Source organism: Chenopodium quinoa, unplaced genomic scaffold (assembly GCF_001683475.1).
Source record: "Chenopodium quinoa cultivar QQ74 unplaced genomic scaffold, ASM168347v1, whole genome shotgun sequence".
Classification (NCBI taxonomy): domain Eukaryota; kingdom Viridiplantae; phylum Streptophyta; class Magnoliopsida; order Caryophyllales; family Amaranthaceae; genus Chenopodium; species Chenopodium quinoa.
Window position 1 is genome coordinate 902,990 of NW_018742616.1, and position 22,477 is coordinate 925,466.

Genomic DNA, 22,477 nt, shown 5'->3' on the forward strand with positions numbered 1-22,477 from the left:
TCTATTGTATATGGCATACTTGAAAGGCCCCGTCCACTTCCCCTTATTTTTGTTGAACTTAAATTATTTTTACTGAACTTAAATTATTTTTGCTGAACTGAAATTAATTTTTACTGAACTTAAATTATTTTTACTGATTTTATGTTATACTTCCTCTTTAAAGTTACTGATTTTTATTGAACTGAACTTATTTTTACTGAACAGAAATTATTTTTAATGAATTGAACTTATTTTTGCTAAAATTATTTTTACTGAAATGAAATTATTTTTACTGAATATTATTTTTTTTAAGGTGAAGTGAACAGGGCCTTGTATGCATTTCGAAATTTTTTTGCCGCCAATTTAGAGTTATACATGAATTATATTTCAATTTGCAATTTTGTTTATAAAATAAAAATTACCTAAACATTAAGGCTTCTATTGGGTTTGACCTAAATTATTTATAACAAAGATTTTTATTGGTATAATTATCCATGGACTGTGTAAATTTTCAAAATTTTGAAAGTTTTATTGGCAATACAATAGCTTGAGCTATGTGAATGAAGTCAACATGAAGTGATTTGATTTAGATGCTATTTGTAAATACTAACAAACAAATAAGCCTTTCTGTTTGTCCAAATTTAATTGTTACTAACCATTTTGTCAAAAAAAAAATCAAGAAAAAAATTAAATGTAAGAGTATGTATAATAATGTTGCAATTGATACACAGCTTTAATCATTGTACTTCTTCTATTATCATTCAGTTGCAGTATTTTGATTTTCAAACTTGTCAATACACAGCTTTAATCATTTGTACATTTAATTATAAGTAATAACTAATAAATATAAAAATTGATATTGTGAAAATTTTGATGAGGCACATCTAACATGATCTCACTTGGCTATATTTTGCTCAACATATAAATTAACAAAGATAATCAAATTAACAAGTGTAAATAAAAAAATTCAAATATTACAACGAAAATAAAACGGAGGAAATTAGTATAGGGAAACTTTGCCATGTGCCTATGAATACTTTATAGTATGGAGTACGGAGTATGGAAATGGAGTATTGGAGTCTATGGACTTGGGGAGCGGAGTGGTAAGCTTAACAAGAATGACAAATGACAAGATCTGTTTATAATCGGGCTTTTAAAAGTTGGGCCGTAAAATGATAACAATAATAAATCGGATCTTTATTATGGGCTTTGTGGGTCAGCACGATGTGGTATGACTAATTATTTATGGCTAGACTCTAGTCTAGGCATCATCCCCTACACCCCTCTCTAAACACATCGTTTAACACCCCTTCCCCCATCTACCTACTTTCATAGTTTCTGCAGTACTATACCCTCACAAAATGCAGCATACTATTACTTCCTAAAATCCTAAAAACATTTCAGTAACTTCCTCTACCCCACAAATATATATACCCAAAAAAAAAAAAAAAAAAAAAAAAAAAAAAAAAAAAAACATCTTGTTCTCTCTTTATTTTCCCTCTCCATTATCTCTCTCATCTAAGCTTTAAAACTTCAACCATGGCGGACATTAGAGACGAAGTCAAACAACCGAAGCAAATTTCACCGAAAAAAAGTAGCGAAAATCAAAAGAGTAAGTATAAATGTTCATATAATTTATTTATTTTTTTTTAAAAAAAAAAAAAAAACTAATTTTTTGAGAATTTATTTGTGATTGTGTTTCAGGAAACAAATTGATAGTTTAATAACTGAAAATGTATATATGTAAGTATTTATGTTAATAATTCATCAATTTCAAAGTGATTATTTCGAATAATTAGTAAAATTAACATCTACTTGCTTCAATTTCATTTTTCAGTTTGGAGAAATCTATTTTAGAGAACAGAAACAACGATTCTTCAAAAATGTAAGTATATTACTCAAACTTCTTAAATTTACAAGAATTTATTAAAAAAAAATTATTAAATGGTTTATAATGTAAAAATTGAGATGATGGTGAAACACCTCTACAAAAAAACCGGCGAACAAAAATCTCCTATTGTAGATCCAACACTTTCAAAGATATACAAGCGTTAAGGCTGCAGATGTAAAAATAGTGTCTCGGATGCTTAGGTAAAATGAACAATTATAAAGCACTATATGTTCATTTTCATATCATATTATGAAAATATTCACATGTTTACCTATAATTACATGTTAATATGTATTTATTAACATATTCAGATTTGATTTTTTTTTTTATTTTAAATATGTGTTATTGATTTGTATAAAACATTATGAACGCATGCATACAAAACTTGGTAATACATTCAAATGTTTTTTTAATAGTTTATATATGTGCATTTACATTTATTAATATGTTCATTATTTTTAAATATTATGAGCATTTTTACATACATATATGAACATTTTTAAATGCATAATAAACAAAGTTAGATTATAGTTTTATACCATTTTAAGTGAAACATTTGATGGAATTTAGAGATGGATATGCTATTCATATTTTATAATTCATATATGAGCATCTACCTGTAAAACAATATGCCATTTATATTAAAAATAATGTTCATTTGTAGATACATATATGAACATATATGAAATACATACTGAACATTTTCTTTTTCTTCATATAAATTGATATAATCTATATTGTAGTGATGTGTCATTTAAAGTGGCAATGAGGATTACACAAATTGTGAAGTTTACATTATGAAACACATGGAAACATTCACTGGTGATCAAAATAAAAAATGGATTTGTGACTTAAACCCAAATAATGTTAGTCCATCAAATGATCATTTACTTAAAATATATCGTTCATTTATATATTATTAAATAACAATTAATATTATATTATATATTCATTTTTATCAACAGGTAGACCAAATCAGGAAGCTGAGGATGCAATACACAACTCAACTAATGCTTTTGAAGAAAACACTGAATGTAGGATCAACAAAAGATTATCAAGAAAAATTACAAAAGAGTAGTATTACATGTTCATTTATAAATTTATATATGTTCATTTATACAAAGATATATGTTCTTATATGTGTTCAATAGAACTTATAGATTTTACTCGCTTAAGAGTCTTTATTTGGTATTTCTATTTTTTTTAATAGAATTTGATATTTCTTTTTTTAATATTGTATGTTAAATAGCTAGTATTTCTTTTTTTTAACATATTTAACAACTCGGTGTTTTGTATCTATGAAATGTTCATTTGCAAATAATTTACATCACTAACAATATTAAGGTTGAAAGAAAACATTGCTTAATAGAAACACAACCTTAGATCCATTACATGATAAAAATATAAAATGCAGTCTCATGAAAGTAGTAATTTAAAAGCTATGGTTTCCTAATGTACTCCCTCATTTACCATTACTAGTGAACCTCTTAGCTACATTTGTATAAAAAAAGACTAAGAACTTATCATACTTAATAGAAGTATGTCCTAAACCACCTCGAACACTTCTTAGAACTAACACTAGTAGTAGCTTGAACAGTTCTTGAAACACTTGTAGTAGCTTGAACATTTGTTGAAGCACTAGCTAGAAGCAGCGTGAACATTCCTTGAAACAATAAGAGTATCTTGAGCATTTCTACTATCGGCTGCAATAATTATAATAAACAAATATAATATCAATAATGTTCAATTATATTATTATTATATTAAAAAACATATATATCTACATAAATGATCATTTATCATTACATAACTGAACATCTTTATAACTCTACACATTAACATATAATAAAATTTGTTCACTATTTAAAAGGCATATGAACAAATACAAACCAATGATTATCATTAAAATAGACATATACACATATATATTGAAAATACGACAAAATTAACATTAAATTTATGTAACTTAGAAGTGTGTGATTTTTTCTTCTACTAGTAATTTCCATGGAAATTCAATCAACAAAAATTTCATTGATTGAATTTCCCATCAATTTTTGTCCCTCTTAAATTTTTTAGTCTCTAATTCTATTTTGTCTTTCTAATTGACAGTTATCATAAGCATAGCTGCTTTCTTTTTCTTTCCCTAATCAAAAAAATTTCTTAAAGTAGTTTTATTTTAATTTTATTTTTATTTTAACTTTATTAATGTTCATTTTCATATTGATAAATGTTCATTTCCATATTGATACAAGATCACTTTATTTTATATATATTTATTGCGATATTGATACATACATGGTTTATGTTCGTTTTCGTATTAATAAATGTTCGTTTTTGTATTAATAAATGTTCATTTTTTATTTTGATAAGTTTATTATTTCAATTTTGATAGACATTCATTCACGTTTTGTAAATAATGTGTATTGATTGTTACAAATACGTACTCTTTTTTATGTATAGTATGGAGTAGTAGGTAATTAAGTATATGTAGTACTTACTACTTAGCCTGCCTGTATCATTTGTATGTCATGCCTAAGATAAAAGTATATTTTATGCAAGCAGTAAGATACTAAAAAATTTGAGTAGAGCTTTATATGTTTAACCACATATATTTTTTTAATGCTCATTAATTTTATGCCATGTTCATTATCATTCCAATATAAGTTCATTTATATGTGAGTAGATGCTCATTATATAATATGTTGATCACGTTAGTTTCTATACTCTTTTAGGTTCATTTTTATGTATATATTGTTTTTTTTTAATAGTTTTTCATGTGTTATTTTTCCTATCATATATATATAGCGTCTAATGTTCATATTTATTATATTTAAACTACTTATAAATAAATTTGATGTTCTTATCAAAGCCTTTTGCTTATTCTCATGTAGATACATAGCCAGGATATTAATAGATGTAGATTTCGATTTTTTAGTAGATGTTTATACATATAGTATTGCAATTGTTCAATCCCATAATTTAAATGCACGGTCAAGATGTTTGTTAATTTTTGTTTTAATTTCAGGATATTTTAATAAATGTTCATTCTTGTATTGAAATATGCTCATCTAGAAATGGATGCATGTTCATTGTCATATTTATACATGTACATCAAGTTATGGGTATATTGACAATATAGTGAAATCAATAGCTACAGGAGAACAAACTCATATTGCACAACCTATAGTGTTTACTTGATGAACTACAATACATTCTTTTTGTTGAATGTTCATTTTCATTTTGATAAATGTTCATTTATATATTAGTATATGATCATTATTCGCATATTAATAGACGATCATTAGATTTCTGATAAATGTCCACACTTTTTCCATCTTCGATCTTTATATATTTTCTACATATTTAATAAGGAATTTCAAAAACAATTTGATTTTCTATAGCTTTTCATGAAAATGATAAAAAAATGTTCATTTATATATTATTTGATGTTCATTTTCATATGTATAAATATTATATACTTTATACACTCCACAAATTTTTAATATATGTTTATTTTTCACATAAGCCTCAATAATTATCCTCAAACTCCTTTAATAATACAAAAAAGATAACTTTTATAAATTTTTAATCATCTATGAAAATAATTAAATGTTTTATCAAACCATAATTAAATATTCAATTACAAAATATAATATGTTCATTTATGTTTGTCTTTCATTCATGAACAAATTCATTATACAGTACGGTACGGTGTTTCTGGTATCTTTTCTTCAGCTTTAGTTTTCATAATTTTCTCTCTCTTTCTTAATACTCTACAATCCTCTAAGCTTCATTCTTCATCTTTTTCTTCTCCCCCTCTATTACTTTCATATTTGGCATCAACTACAAAGTAAATTAAAAATTGGAACAATAAGTAATCCACAACTTTAGTTGCGTCGTCATCGCCTCCACCACAACAGTAAACTAGCATATATAATTCCAGATCTTCATCCCACAAAAAAAATCTGGAAATATTGGATCAAATTATTTTTATAATTTTTGTGTTAGTTTCTTGATATGGCTTGCCTGTTTGATTAAGCTCGTTATTTGCTTGTTGAACTAATTGATCGTAAGTTACGACAATCAATTTTTGATCAAATCAATACACAATAATCTCTGCAATTCATAAATATATCTAAAGCATGCAAATGTAGCAATTCTACCGAAAGTTATTTTGTGATCGACGGAGAAGTAGAAACGGCAGAGAGATCAACAAAGATGTAAGATGGAGATCAAGTTAGATTGTCCTGTAGTTTGAAGGTGAAAGAAATGATGCGACGTCGTTTGCAAGGGGGTGCAGGGATTTCATCCTAGACTAGAGTCTAGGTAAAAATTTGTAGTGGTATGACTTGGTCCTAAGTCAGCCCATGATCTGCATGGGCTCGTGGCTGCTTAGTTTATGGGCTTGCTATGCGTTGTTGGACTTTAAACATGGCTGGGCTTTTTTTTAAAAATATTATGGGTGCTGCTGCCAAAGTGCCAATAGTGTTCCAGGTTGTGTGTGTTTTTTTAACAAAGACAATGCTATTTATGAGTTTCGATTTCAGATTTTGGACATTATTTTACTAAATTTTTACCAACTTAACTATTTACTCCGCGACATTTATTGTTTCAAGTCTATAATTTTCCCTATAATTGTATTTAATTTAGGAATCGTTTAAGTAAATTGGACTTAAATAAAGGATGATATGGATTGAACCTCGCACCTTGCTATATTTGTTTGATTTGAAACTAGAACTAACTTGTACTTAATTTGGTTTGTATCTTGGGTGGAACGGATTTAGAATCGTAGGGAGGTATGTGGATATGAAACTGTAGGGGTAATGGAGTTAACCAATGATATGAGGTTTCTTGAAATAAAATGCCCAACCAAACATTAGAATGTATTTTACTCTACGTTCATAAAACTCATCCCGGGTGAAGTACGTGAGTGATGTACCACGTAGTTACATAATCTGTTTGTTTGGAATAAAGAGTACTAGGTGAATTATTGTCAAATATTCTTGGTACTTTGAACAAAAAAACCTTTGCTAATTATAGAAACATACTTTAAAGTCGTTAAAGATTATTGCTTGATACGATTACAATATTTTCAAGGTATAAATATAGAAACTAAGTACATAAGAAGCTGTTTGGGAAGTACGAGCTACCTTCCTAGTTCCTATAATCTGCTAGATTCATTCTCTTTGCCTTCAAAATAACGTATATATTGAAGAATATACACTTTTATTTGTTTTTGTGGATATCAATCAACTTTTGATCATTACTATACAATGTATATTACGACATTTTAGACCGTCTTAATTAGTCAATATACTAATGTCTTATGGTCTCCTAATCATGTTATCTTTAACTATATTAGTTTTAATTCCTTAAAAATGTGTTTTGGGGTTCATAGAATTAATTAATTATGACCATATATTGCCTAATCAATTAAATAATTACACAATAATATCTAAGTTAGGTGAATGTCTGAGAAATGTGTATAAACTAGTTTTGTTTGATCAAAAGCATGGTAGACATAATGTTGTGGCAACAATCATTTTGGAGATACTTGTATATACTAATACGATTCATATGAATCTGATTTTTAATCTAATCATTGTTTAACATAAGACTAATCATGTTATGACTACTTTTGTCTTTTTATTGGGTTATGTTGTTCTATGTATGTATTTTTTTTTTTTTTTTTTTTTTGGCTAATCCATCTCTATTACATATCAATTCCAAAGAATGCGATTTCATACAATTATAATGTTGAGTCCATAATAATCTAGAGGTATAAGCAATATAATACTAACTTGGTGACTGTTGGCTTCTTAATGCATGGTCTAGTGTTAAACCCATAATTGAATAACAAAACTCAAAGAACTTTGTAGTCGAGCACATTGTCCTTACCCGATATTTGAACCATATAATTCAACGCAAGTTAGCTTAATAGGTTAAAATCTTTGGAGTGGTACTTTAAACGTGAAATCAAATTCTGTCTATATTATTTATCATTTATGACTTTTTACACTAAAATTTTTAAGTCGGTTCTTTATGTTATTATATATATTTACTCGTGGTATAAAGGTAGGATCATATAATTAGAAACAATAGTTTACTTATGGTTTGTTAATGAAAGATGGGTTGTAAGGAAGCAGAGTGAGTTGTAATAGGAATAAAAAATGTGAGAATTTGGGAAGTCCAATTATCTCCACATAGCTCAACAACATTGTCTGTAAGAATGAAAGGATAAGAGTCAATTTTCTCACACACGCACTACAAGACAAATAACTATGCATTTTATCATTATTGTGTTAATTCAGATAATTAACATTAATTAGGATTTGGAAGTAGCCGTGCAACATCGTATTGCATTCCATATATCCTTATAAAAATATATTGCTCCCCGATTTCTTTTATATTTACTCACTTTCTGTTATAAGATGTTTATTTAGTTTTGTCTACTTCTATTTTATTGAATAATGACAATTTTTTTTTTCTTACATGTACTCGTGTAGACTTTTTATTTCTATATACTATGAAAGATATTCTCAATCTATACGTATAGGCGTATAGCCTTTCTAAATGGAATAGAGATGCACCCTTTAAGAATGAGGAGAGTTGTTCACTTTGAGAACATGACAACATTCCATTCCAAACCTAATTGATGGTAATAGCTAGATTTTTAAGCTTATAAGTTAATTTCACTCACCTTCTCCAAAGCTAGATAACTTAAGAGTTTTTCCGCATAGGGTCTGAACGCTCCTACTTTTGGTGTATCAACAATACTACCCTAAATTTTCTTACCCCATGATTTTGTTTCAATTCCATTAAAATTTCAAACTTATAATTGCACCTATGTGGTTACAATTAAAGGCGCTCGAAATTATAATGACCCAACCTCAACTCTGATACCATATTAATCGATTCTCGATCTCTCATCGCTCTAATCCACAGGTTTTTGGAGCGAAACCGTGACAAGAATTTCTTATATCAATGACCTATCTACCTCATTTCATAATTGAAAGGAAAAGTGTTAGACCATACTCCCAACCCTCAAACAAATGGCTTGAAGATATCACAACTCACGAGATACTTTACATCTATGAATAGCATCTAGCATAACACTTGGTTGATTATTTTAGAGAGTTGTAAGTTGTTACATAGCTTAGCTAGCTGTGAGTCGTTCCAACAACACGAGTGGCTTTAGCATAGGTTATTTATGGTAGGTACATAATCTTATATTATGGTCCCATTTTAGCAAGTGGCATGAACGCCGTACTTTGCTCTTTTCCTCCCACCATCTTTTGCATTTTTTTTCATTATCTTTGTAGTTTTACATGTCATTATTGATATGTTAGATGCATTTAATTAGTGTTAATACCATCATCAATATGTATGTACAGTTTCATTTTATAATGTTTATTCTTAAGAATATGAAAGAAGGTACCACAAGATTGTATTATTAAGATAGATGTTTTACAATAATTAATATAGCCACAACCACAAGAGTGAGTGATTGAACTTTTCTGTTAAATGGAGGAAAAGTATGTATATATACACACTACATCATTGGTGGGAATGATTTGATAGTAATATTGATATGGATTAAATGATATGTTTTCTAATTTTAAATATGCGAAACTTAAGTTATGTTTTGTTCACCTTACTTCTACTCATTTTAGGAAAAATAAGTTTAGATTAATTCAACAATAAAGGGCATAGCATATACATAGTATAAACTTGCTAGCTAATTAAACATTAAGTTTTAGTGACATACATACAACCATCATGATATTTGTTTGCCTTATTTTGCCTATAACCTAGGATGAATTTTTCGAGAAAGTTGATTAACCCAACTTGACCCTTAAGTTTTTGGTGCTTACTCATTTATAATAATATCTTCTAGATACTTGACTTCACATAGAATAATCTAAATTAGATTGAACCATATAACCACACTTTGATTTCTAGTACAAAACTAGTGTTAATACGAAGTAGCTCATTGATTAGAGCGGTCCATACTATTTGAAAAGGCCATCAATAATTAAAGGCATCAACTTCCTAGAGTGTATACATGTATATGAGTAGAAGACTACAAGTCCCCAAATAAGGCGATTTTTAACTTGGGGATGTTTCCAAAAACACTCAATCAACATTATTGCTATATATAAACTTGATGATCTACTAGAACCATAGTTGATTGTCCTTATTGATGTTGCACGTTTGTTGAATCTGATGACATTTGAGACTAAATACTTACATAGTACAAATACACGCACCCAAATGTGCTTGAGTTAAGTGCACCCAAAGATATTTTGAAGATAGTAAAGGTTGCAACCAAAGAAATAAAAAAATGATGAGTCGGATTTTATATTACGCCAAAGAAATAAAAAAATGATGAGTCGGATTTTATATTGCGCCAATGAATAAGTGACAATTTATACGAAGATGGAATTTTGTTGTACTCATTTGCAACTTTTATCATCACCCAATGTATTTTTTTTTCTCTTTTAACTTTTTTCATTCTTTTAATTTTTTGGTTTTTGTAAAATCTGTATGCATTCTTCAATAATATATCATCGGATGAGGAAAAAAATAAAATTATTTTTGACCTTTTAAGTGCATCTACCACTATGGGTAATCGATTAATCCACTCTTCTAAAGTTATCTCATAATCTTTTCCTATCAAGTACTTGTAAACTCACTATTTTTACGAGAATTCATCACATCATATGCTACTTGTAACTAATTTGTAATTAATGTTATGACCTACAAGTGTGCCCACACGCCAAAAACCGAATGACATGATATAATTGTTTCTTATACAATTTCAATTGACTCATAAATTGTCCTATCCTACCACGCCACCTCCATCCATTCTTAATTTCTTATATAACAATCACTTTCACTTTATGTTATCACAAACTTCAGCCACTAATTTTCTTTAAATAAAGTGACATGATGTATTGCTAGTTTAATTTGCATTCAAATGTAGTTCATGATATTTTCATAAAAATATATTATTGACTTTTTGTGCGAAAAAATTTAACCACCAAATTTTTTAACATATACTCTGTAGAATAATGACAAAAGCAACAAAGACTAGAATATCATAATTTCAAACCTCACTAATTTATGTCTTATAAAAATGTTTACAAGGCATTCAATACAATCATTGTATGAAAAGGTTAATTAACGGGATGAAGTTTTCCTTAACCTACCCCATTTCTCAAAGGTCTAACGTACAAGTAAAAGTTGAGTTGAATTGACTCATGACTTTCAAACCTTACTACTTTATGCCTCATAAAAAAGTACAAATTATCCAATTAATACAACCCTTGTATGTATAGAAAGGTTCTCGAGGGCGTGAAATTTCTTTATTCCCCCCTCCTTCAAAGCTTTCAACATTAAATTCGGATTGAGTTGACCCGTGAAGAATCCAATCGCATCTTACCATCAATTTAAAAAGGGTAATTAAATCGATCGCGTAACATCATTGAGCCCTGTTCCATTGTACTCCATATGTTTTACTAGGAGTGATCTTAGCATCCAATTCTTCAAGCAAATGTAGAAAATACTCTACTATATTCAGACAAATTACAAAGAATATACAAAAACTATACATTTCATAATATTTATGATCTTGGGTTATAAAGTTATACGAGCAATTTGACCATATCTTTTATCAACACATTGGCTCAATTTGATTTCTTCAGCACATCTTAATGCTCTTTCAATGTGATATCCTCCTCCAATGCTAACTTCTCTTTCCAAATGACAGCAATAACTCTCAAAAACACTCACATTTACATGTAATTTAAACCCCATTAAAAATAGAAAATCAACCTCTAATTTGTTCATTTCTTTGGTTGTCAATCCTCCTACTCTTGCAAAATATGAATTTCTGTAATTCCTGTAACAAAATTAACAATAACCCATGTCAAAAAATTGAATTTTATTCCTACCCTTCAAAAAAATTTGATTAGGGAAGAAAAATTAAACAGAGGAATTTGAATTAGTGAAATTACTTACATGTCCTCGACGTATTTGGATGATACCATGATGGTTGTAATGAGAAGTCTATGGACATTGCTAGGACTAATTTTGAAATCGGGGTAATTTTGACATAATCTATCAATGTACACGTAGGCAACCACGTAAACGGAGGGTCCGGCCTTAGTGTAACGGAATATCCGTTCCAAGAACGATTGAATTGTCATATCCGGTGCTTCAAGGGCATCGAACACACGGGTTCTAGCGTCTTTTGACACTAGTACCCGTCTAGAATTATGAGATACCCTCTCGTTCCTCGCCATGTGTCGCTCTATCAAGGCCGCTAAGACTGATACCACTAAGGGCATATCGGGTTCATCGTGGTGTGAATAAAGATCCGACCTTAATTTCCTTGGAGATATATTCAACATTGTAGGGTAATTTGGACGACTTTTTTTTTTGTTACAAAAATTGGACCGACGGCGAAAAATAAAAAATTTTAAATTATTTTTGGAGAGGTTTGTTATGCTTGGAATGAAATTGAAAGGGAGAGGTGAAGTTATATATAGTGGGAAAGGACCATTATTTGGTAATGTACGAATTAATTATTTTAATTCAATATTTTATACAATAAGGTCCAAACGATATGAGAAGGTGGGTAGAAACTAGAAAAAATAGGTAGAATTTTGTTAAAAAAAATTATAAAATGCCACCCTATACAAAAGGCGTAGTACAGACAGGAGTATTGTTTTTTAATGAAAAATACAAGTCCTAAGCATGAAAATCCATATAAAATCTCAAGGAGGGGCCAATAAAATCGTATAATATAAAGTTTTAATGAGGGGTGAAAATGGACTCGCCGACAGTGTGCTTAAGGCCGTATATGTGTTAGGCCAATACTTCTGAAGGTGAATGGGTCCAAAACTAGTTGACTGCATTTAAAGAAGGATTCTGCCAAGAGATTTCTGTCTCACATTTTTTTATTCTTTAGTACCAATAATTTCTGCCGTAATTTTTACTAGAATTCATCACTTACAAGTTTAGCTTTCGGTTAATGATTAAGTTTTGGTCTAGCTATTAAGACTGCATATCTGTGTGTAACAAGTTTTAAGTTCAGATCCCCCCATCCTTATTCTGATAATAAAATAAAATAAGATTAAAGGTCTAACTTTCCTTTGTTTTTACTTTGAATCAACCAAAGTTAGAGGAGAAATCTTTGTTTGATCTGACTAAAGTTCATACAATTATAAAAAACGACTTTTACCTGATCTAGAGAGATCAAACAAGGTAAAGCACTTATTTTTATCTAATAAGTATATCATCATCGTTATTTATTTATTTATTTATTTATAATAACTTTCCTTTGTCAATATTATAATTTTGTTAAATTTTTGGAACAATGATTAAATGAAATGAAAGTGTACGTAATTTAAGCTAGTTGTATTAAATACTCCATAAGAGTGCACATAAATGGATACACACTTACTAAAAAAAAAAAATTGATGGGTGAAGGAGTGAGTGAAGGTGACTAGTGAGTGAAGAGTTACACGTGCATCTTAGTGTACAACTAGCTACACGTGCAATTAGTATTGAAGGGGAGCAAAGATCTGAAAATTTTCGGTCAAGTTTTCATTAAAAAGTATTGAATTCATGACCACCTTCCTATGAGGATTCCTTCATTTCATTAATTAACATGACAGTCACTCTAATTACAATTACATAAATTGTAATTGTGATGAGTTTCCTAGTATCATCTATTTAAGTGTTTCAACAACTGTTTTGACCTATATGTGTGCCAATTGGGAATTTTTAATGCATAAATTGATGCTTAGCTATGTAGCTATATGAGATGTTTTGATGTATGTTTTAATTTATGTTGTATTCCGGAGGTAAGAGTGCTCAATTAAAATGAATTAAATGATACTTAGTCTCATGTGATGAGTGTGAGTGTGTGAATGTCAATCATCGTCTTCATACAACAAACCCGAAAATACTAAATAAACTTGTTGACAACACAAATGCATATTATAATTTATGAATAACCAGTGATAGAAATATAAGGTGTAAATGGGGCGTGGAGTTAATCTTTGATATACAGATCTATTCGTTCATTACATTTTATGTGATAATTGAATTTATATTGCACAATAAAGATATGTTGTAAACTTGTAATGTTTAAAATCACAAGATGATCATATTGTATCTTGTGATTTAATTGGATGATTTTGCCTGATTTATGACATTATTACAATAACTCTCCAAAATCTCAATGCCAAGATTCAAGCATATGAGCACCCTGGCTTAAACAGATGCAAAATTTGCATAATTAGATTTTTGCTTATCAAAAAGCATGAACTAAGCACAAACTACAGAGTAATACAAATCGGATCAAGTTGTGTTAAAATCTATAAATATTATATATATTTCATCAATTATTATAAAACTCAATAATTAATGTGAAAAGTCATATGAAAATCATGCCTGAATCAGATCAGTTTCATGTTGATTTGAGAAATAATATACTTGTATTAATTAACATCAAAATAATCCTTTCACCTGATAATAGATCTAATACCTAGTAACATTATATCTTTGATGATTAATCACAGAAATTGAACCATATGCAAAAGATTTTATCTGATTTAATAACATCATAATTATTATAATAGTGTCACATACACAATTATATTAGGTATCTTCATCATACTAGTATGTAATAAGAGAACATGCAAATATTGCAAAACCCAAAGCAAAAAAACAACCAAGATTCTAACATACAAGTTGCAAAATAAAGAACAATTCAGCCAGCTGTGTAATAATGAGAACTATGAAGATGAACATACAATATACTACGTATGAATTAATGATAAAAAAAAGATGACATAAAAAAAATTATGATCCCAACAAATTAGTCAGAAATTCAGAAAAATGGAATGCAAAGAATAGTTGCAAAACTTGGTTACAATTCTCTGACTTCTTTGTAGCAAGGGCGCATTTTTACCAGTAGCCCCATTATTAGCTGTTTCTTTTAATTTCCTTTGCATGGGAGCCCATATGTTGTATTTATGTACGGAAGAGGGAGGGGTGGCAAGAGATGATGGTCATACTTTTATTCTCTTAAGGTGTATTGTAATACTCGAATATTATAAGACTTGGATGATTTTTTATACTGTATGAGTGAACGAACTCATGCACGGACGAAGTGAGGTTGAGGTGGTTTAGTAGTGCTTGAAAAATGTACTTGACATTGTCGATCACCCACCTTGGTGATGTAAGGTTCAAGTTTCTTACATAGTAATACTCTCAAGCTTAGATCGATGCCTTTGACTCTAATTAAAAATATTGGTTTAAAATGTGTGTTGTATTCACCTAATTTTCAAATCTAATTGTATCTAATCTTAACTACGCGAGCTTATCAAACTTATCTAAACTCACTAAATCTTATCAGAACTTATTCTTTTACTGATTTGAACTTGGATAACTTTGGTTATATCCTTGCGTCAATATAAGCCCTAACATCACCTAATGATATATGATCTTAAATTACTACGGGGTACAATACTATATCATTTAATCATAATCTAATCGATTTTAAGTGAGGAATCGAATTGCATGATTATGTTAGCATAACCCTTGATGCATGTGAAAGGTCAAAACATAAGGTACAAATTACAACCATAAGTAAATATACAAATTAAATCCTATTTGATCATATGACACGCAACCCGATAATTATACAATAATGGGCCATCAAAATTAAATGAAGAACATCATGCATTGCATAGGGAGTTACCAGAGTACATAACACAGGTACATATCATATCACAAGAGTAGTGGAGATCGAGAGACTCGCTTACATAGTTAGTTCATCCGTACAGTAAGGCTTCAGTACATGTACAGCTGTAAATTATGTTTGATCCAATTTGATATATATCAATATATTCAACCCCACCATACTTATTACTCAACCAACAATTTGCAAATGAACTTATAATAATGTAATGTACAAAGTATAAGATCATCAATTCATCCATATTATCATGAAATATTATACTCGTAATACTTTATACGAAGTACTCTCTATACTGTATTTGTTTCTGAAAATTTGGCTTTAAAATGAATTTTAATACGCATCTTTAATTACTAACATGTTCAAGTACGCATTTGTGAAAATTATAAAGGTTAAAGTTATTTTACTTTCGACGTAATGTAAGTTAGTCAAACTTCATAATGTAAGTTAGTCGAACTTTCATAATCTGAGGTATTATTGGTCCCTTCTTTATTCGATTTGATATGTTTTCAAAAATTAAAACTTTGGGAAATATAGATCTTATTACGGGAAAACAGATTTGTTGGTTGAGAAGTACTGTCCCCGATGATCTCCATAGCATTTATATTTTGATTTTGTTGCTTGAAAAATATCTTCTAATTTTGCACATCCGAATGTTCTAAGTACGAGCTTCGTGTCGGTGTCGGTATTAAATATCTCTAGCACCTTAGTAATTTTGTGTCCAGTACTCCGTACTATATAAGCATGTGTGCGTGCATAATAATTTTTTTTTGGGCAGGGAGAAGGGATTTATTGGGTTGAAATGTCTCACAAGTCAACCTAACTCAGGTTAGTAGACAAGATCCTTTGAAGTGGGAGAAATCGGAAAGGATAAGGGAATTTTAATTCTAAAGTGCTCCTAGTTGGGTTTGATCCACAATCTTCTTGGTTGTGAAATGACAAATCTTATCACTAATGACTAGACCAAGTTTTGCTTGGTGCATGTATAATTTGGTATACTTCCTCTAGTTTTCTTCCTTAAAAAAACATTCTCCATTCTTCCTTTAAAAACCCATTTTTGGTCTTGATTTATGATTTTAGAACATCAGAACATCAACAATTTATAGTTTTTAATTATTAATAATTTTTTAAAAAAAAACACTAATTATTAAAGTTATACATTGACAAATAAGAAAATAAAAGAATTTCACCTAAACACGATCATTATTTTTTAACTTGTGAATTTTCCATCTTAAGACTGGGTTCGAAGTATTGTATCTGTATGGTCCTTCTTAATATTTGAAGTGGGCTTAGTTGAACAGCCCATTTTTTTCGGGGCTTAAATTACAGTCTAGTGCTTCCTTAGCTTTCAATTCACTAACTTATTTGACCTGAAAAACATGTGTAATAGCGTCTTACAATCTTAAAATCACTTTTGTAAGTTACTGCAAACATATAATTATATCCTAAATTCAACCTAACCCATCTACAAGGTGATTTAATGATGGAAAAACAGTTTTGTTTAAAAATTTGTAATTTGACCCAGTCATAAACTCAACTTTTTTTTTATTTTTGTTTTTTGACAATCAAGTTCTTACTATTGTTGTTTGACTTGCTTTCCATCAAAAGAATACAGTATAAGTTATACAAGTACCTTTTTTTTTCTTTTTTTTTTTTGGAAATGTACTAATAATATTTTAATAAAAAAAAATTTGAGTAGCATTTGGCACAAGTCATGGGACAAATCTAATATATATATATAAAAGGGAGTTTTTTCCCGAGTTTTTAGAGCGTCACGTAAGATTTTAATTTATTAAAAATTATTAGAGTGCCACGTAAGATTAATATTTTTAAAACGCTACAATCGGATTATGCCACGTAAGATTAGTTTTTTTAAAGCGCAACATAGGATTATTATAAAAAAAAAAAAACCGCCACGTAGGATTAATATCACTAAAACGCTACAATAGGAATCACATAAGATTAGTTTTTTTAAAGCGCTACGTAGGAATATAATAATAAATAAAAATTTATCAGAACATCACATAGGAAAAAGTTATATTTTAGCCAATGAAAAAAGAATTGCAATTTATTTTAAATCTAAAATTTTATATTAATTATAAAAAAATAAAATCAACACGTTTTCTATGTGGCTGGCCATATCGTGTGGCCGACTGAGATACACCAAAATACTGACCGAGTAACCCCTTACCGTCCGAATTACCCCTGATCGATTAAATAAATCTTGACCAACCGAGTAACCCTTGACCAAGTAATCCCCGTCACACGGTGTGACCAGTTACATATAAAATTTTGTGAAATGAAATATTATCTTTTTTATTTTATAGGAATTTTTATATAAATATGAAAAACAAAATTAATAATTCATTTTATAATAAAAAATTCAAATAGCAAACAAGCGAATATCACAAATTTTATCATAAATATATATTTAGTAAAATATTTTGTTGAAAAAATACAAACAAACTGTGCATCGTACGGGCTTCATTTAGTGGTTTTTATTATAGACCAAGTGGTACGCTATCTGCTATACGAAATTGAAACAATATATTCCAAGTGTAGCCCATTATATCGGCCCAATAAATCCTAAATTTGCGTAAATGGAGTGTGAGAGGCGGCTTTTGGATCAAATTCAAGGCCCATCCAAAATTGGCCGCAAAACGAACAATAGAAGGTTTGGTTTAGGGACATCTGAATATCTGATTGTCCAAAACTATTTTATATTTGGTATACTCCAAAATAATATTGGCTTGTGAAAAAGATATAATTTTCATGAATATGAATATCAAAACGAAAATCCCAGTATAAAAAAAAAATGAAAATCATTAATCAAACTAAATTACTAAAACAATAACATTTTTTTTTTGAAAACATAACATTTTATTTATTAAACAACATTAATTTTATATTTTTTATTTGCAATATACTCGTATCAAATAACAATAATAAAACGAACTGCGAGTATAATTAAACTAAGAACGAGTGTAAAATAATACGAAGTACAAATTATAACTGTGTACTCCCTAAATTGCTTAAATGTAGTTAGATTAGAGGATTCCTTCAAAAAAAAAAAGTTAGATTAGAGGATGTTGTATAGTGCTTGTTCAGGAACTTATTCGGTAGACTTTATGTTATATGCCTTGCGTACTACTCCCTCCGTTTATAAATATTTGCTTCATTTCTTCATGCGCGGAGTTTTAGGAGAAATTGGAGAAATTAATAAAATATGGAGGTAGTGGGGGTAATGGGGTTAGAGGAAAGTAAATTGGAGGAGAGAGAATCTAAAGGTAATAAAATATAATTTTATTGAGTCCCACTAATAGAGAGAAATGAATTAAATATTATAAAAACTTTCCAAATAAAAAATTGGAGCAAGTATTTAAAAACAGTCAAAAATGAAAAGTGAAGCAAGTATTTAAAAACAAAAGAAGTGCAACCTCGATCTGAAATAGTCTGGACACTTAAAGTATGCCAAGTGTAATACTACATATTGATTAGCCAATAATTTGGGATTTGGTGGAGAACTCACATTGTAACGAACTTTGAAATCACAATTTCGAACCCACCAACTATATTTGTTTGGGAGTAAGGGTGTTCTTTCACCTTCCCCGGCCCTCTACTCTCAAGTCTCAAGCCTTGACCAAAAAGCTAATTAATTACTGTAAGATTATTTTTTGTTTAAATTTATGTACTTTTTCCAATCACTTTACAAAAGATTTTACTAATTAAACTAATTAAAATTTGAATTAACCATGAAGCTCTTGAATGCCGGCAGATGTTTATTAAGAAATGGGCCATAAAATTAATGACATAACTGCCCTAATTATGAATTAATTTCCTACTACAGTATATGACAAGTCAAAGCATTGCTATTATGATGCTTTAAAACCTCAATTTGAGGCAGACAATAATTATTAAACACTCAACACCATATCAAATGATAATGGAGCATCAAGTCTTCACTTGATTAGAACATACACTCGATCCATACATACATCCATGTCGAACACTCTAATCGTGTAGCATCTTGTTGTTGCATTGAAACATATAAATGTTGACGAATCTGGCTAGCTAATAGTGAAATTTCTGTTGTTACATATAGACGTGTCCAAAATGTTGTAGCATTATTTTCACTTGAACTTCCCCACAAATGTTGCTAGATGCTAGTTAAATAATTTAAAAGACGACAAAAGCACCTGAGATTCTAAGCAATGGATTGTGTGGCTGGTTAACTATCCAAGCGTTGCCTTAAATCTCCATTTCTTTTAACATAGTCGATCATGTCTTTTTTTTTGTGACTTGAGCTGTATTCTACTGAACCCTTGAGATATATGGAGCTGTTGTGACCCCCCACGCTAGCCTTTGCAATCGCAAAGAAAGTGGCCATTAGTCCTCTAGCACTCTAGCTCTAGCTAAGCACTTCTATCACTAGAGAGTATTATTTTTCGCACAAATTGTATTGACAAAATCATAAGTTGGTTGGTGTAATTAATGTTTGATTTAGTTTACAATCTGAATTTTCACTTTCAGCTACTTTATATGTAATTGTTAAGAGTAGTTGTTTACATCATTTTCTTAAATACGAAAATTATATTTCTTGATTTGATCAATATAATGTGAAATTGAGGAAGTATATTGTTTTCATTGAAAGTTGCTCAACTTTGATAGGAATTGAAGGCTTGCTAGGGGCAAATGCAGTTTCTAAATTGGCGTTTAAAACTAATATCATGGCCTAGGTTGAGTTGGTCCTCCAATATCGATCTAGCTTGACTTGGTTTGGGTGTGCATTAGTTCATGTATAGGTTTTTAAACCTTACTTTTAGATTTTTTTTGGTAATTTAATTAATTATTTACCTAGGTCAAAAATCACATCCCATCTGATCTCTAACATATAAGAGTGCTTAACAATGACTATGATGTGCTTTAATTAGGTCATGACATGAAATAATTAAATAAAAAGTTATAATTTTACTAATTAAAATCGTTAATTTGATATAGTACGCGGACAAACCTCATTTGAGTTAAGTATAAAAAACGAAGTAAGTATATTTATTAACCAATTAGAGTAGCTTAATCAAATCGTAATTTCAACCCGTCCACCTCTTAGAACACAATGTTATATGCCAATCAAATAAGTACAATTTCACAAATTTCTCACAAAAAATAAAAGTCATAATCAGACCTAATTAATTTACTATGCAAAAAGATGATGTACTGTACATGTACATATATCATACGGAGCATATATGACCTAGCAATTACAATAGCATTATGATGATAAGAGTAGAAAAGTAGTCTGAAAACATAAATGCATAAATAGAAAATGTGGGTACTTATTTTGTGATGGTATGAATATAGTGTCAAACAATATAGAGACATGAAATGACATTTGATAGACAAGCTAGGCTGCACTTGTAGAGTTTGTATGTGCGATTACCAGAAATGTTGCTTTCTTCTAATCATTTCTATCTTCAACCTTTACCAACCATTTCATGTTAGTGGGTTTCTTCTCTATTGCTACTTGCTCTACTACTTATATAGTTCTAATATCCAAATCATATCCTCTATTTGTAAATTTATAAGTTTATTACTAAAAATGGAATAAAGTAATTATATAGTATAACATAAATCATGTAATAAGAGTGTAGTTATTGAAATTTGAAAAGAAGGAAGATATGAGTGTTAGACTTCATAAAGGGCGAGTACGAGTCATTGTTACTATTCTTACTGTGTATGGTATCAGAGTACATATGAGTCCTCATTTCTTCCTCGACTAATTAGGTTCTTTATCATTCCACAAACTTCTATCTCTTCAAGTCATCATTATTCTACAATATACGCCAAGTCGGTCACTAAATGTTGTCCATATATAACCTAATCACTATTCACTAATGATGGGTTTTTTTTTTTTTGTTGACTTGTTGTCACTGTTATTTTGTTTGTTGTTGTAATTGTTGTTGATATACATACCTACCCCTGCCAAATAATTTTTACATCATCCATACATGCAATAGAAAACATGCATAGATGGGTCAATTTAAACCAGTTAAGATTTAAACCTAGACCATGACCCAAAGTTTCCACATTAATCCTCCTCTAATAATTACTAATAACATGCAACATAGTGGAGCTAGGGTAGAGTATTGGAAGCATCAAACATTATAAAAAAAAAAAAAAAAAAAAAAATTTGGATTGCAATTATAATTCCTACACAGCCTTTAATCAATTTTTTATTTTTTTTATTTTTTTTTTGGCACCAAAAAGTACTACAAAATTACCATAATTATATTTTTTTATTGTAACATCATTAATTTGTACTTTTGCACTACATTATTCAGTCTTTAACTATTCATTTTATAAATTTATGGAAAACACCATTGGGTAATACATAATGTTGGATGAGTCTAAACGTTATACGAAGTATATATTCTAAAAATATCAAATTCTTGATGATGTGATAATTAAGGAAACGTTTTGGGTGAGATAGGACTCACCGTGAGTTCAATATGTCTGACAATAATATTCTAATATATGACATTAATATTATAATATATGATAATAATAATCTAATATCTGACATTAATAAAATTCTAATATATGACAATAATATTCTAATTTATGATAGTAGTAATATAATATCTGACATTAATATTTTTAGGGGCTTATTTATTTACAATCCAATACTCTCTACTTCCCCACACTCTCCTCTCATTTTCTCTCTCCTCAACCACCCATGTCAGACCACCACTACCTCTTTCTCTCTTCATCCAATGGCGGAAACAAAAGCAAAAGACAATCAGTAATGGCGATTTCTTCTCCTCCCCACACTTTCC

The 22,477-nt window shown here is 29.3% G+C and overlaps 1 protein-coding gene and 1 long non-coding RNA gene across 2 annotated transcripts; one reads left to right on the plus strand and one right to left on the minus strand.

Annotated features, from left to right (window-relative positions):
- The first annotated feature begins 1,834 nt into the window (after positions 1–1,834).
- LOC110721335 lies at positions 1,835–3,045 on the plus strand. Its single transcript, XR_002511421.1, has 2 exons — positions 1,835–1,864; positions 2,836–3,045. It is a non-coding gene; the product is annotated as an uncharacterized LOC110721335 (long non-coding RNA).
- Positions 3,046–10,925: 7,880 nt separating this feature from the next.
- On the minus strand, positions 10,926–12,485 carry LOC110721485 (cyclin-U2-1-like). The gene is made up of 2 exons (XM_021900639.1): positions 11,894–12,485; positions 10,926–11,774 (listed from the first exon to the last, which is right to left on the minus strand). The coding sequence occupies exons 1-2, from the start codon at positions 12,283–12,285 to the stop codon at positions 11,510–11,512; spliced, it is 657 nt and encodes a 218-aa protein (XP_021756331.1). The 5' UTR covers positions 12,286–12,485; the 3' UTR covers positions 10,926–11,509.
- Positions 12,486–22,477: the final 9,992 nt, after the last annotated feature.

Excerpts from the sequence above, each read along its gene's own strand:
- LOC110721485 (XM_021900639.1), bottom strand. The coding sequence starts at position 12,285 with ATGTTGAATATATCTCCAAGGAAATTAAGGTCGGATCTTTATTCACAC. Across the intron at positions 11,775-11,893 it reads TCCAAATACGTCGAGGACAT|GAATTACAGAAATTCATATT; the intron begins GTAAGTAATTTC and ends ATTTTGTTACAG.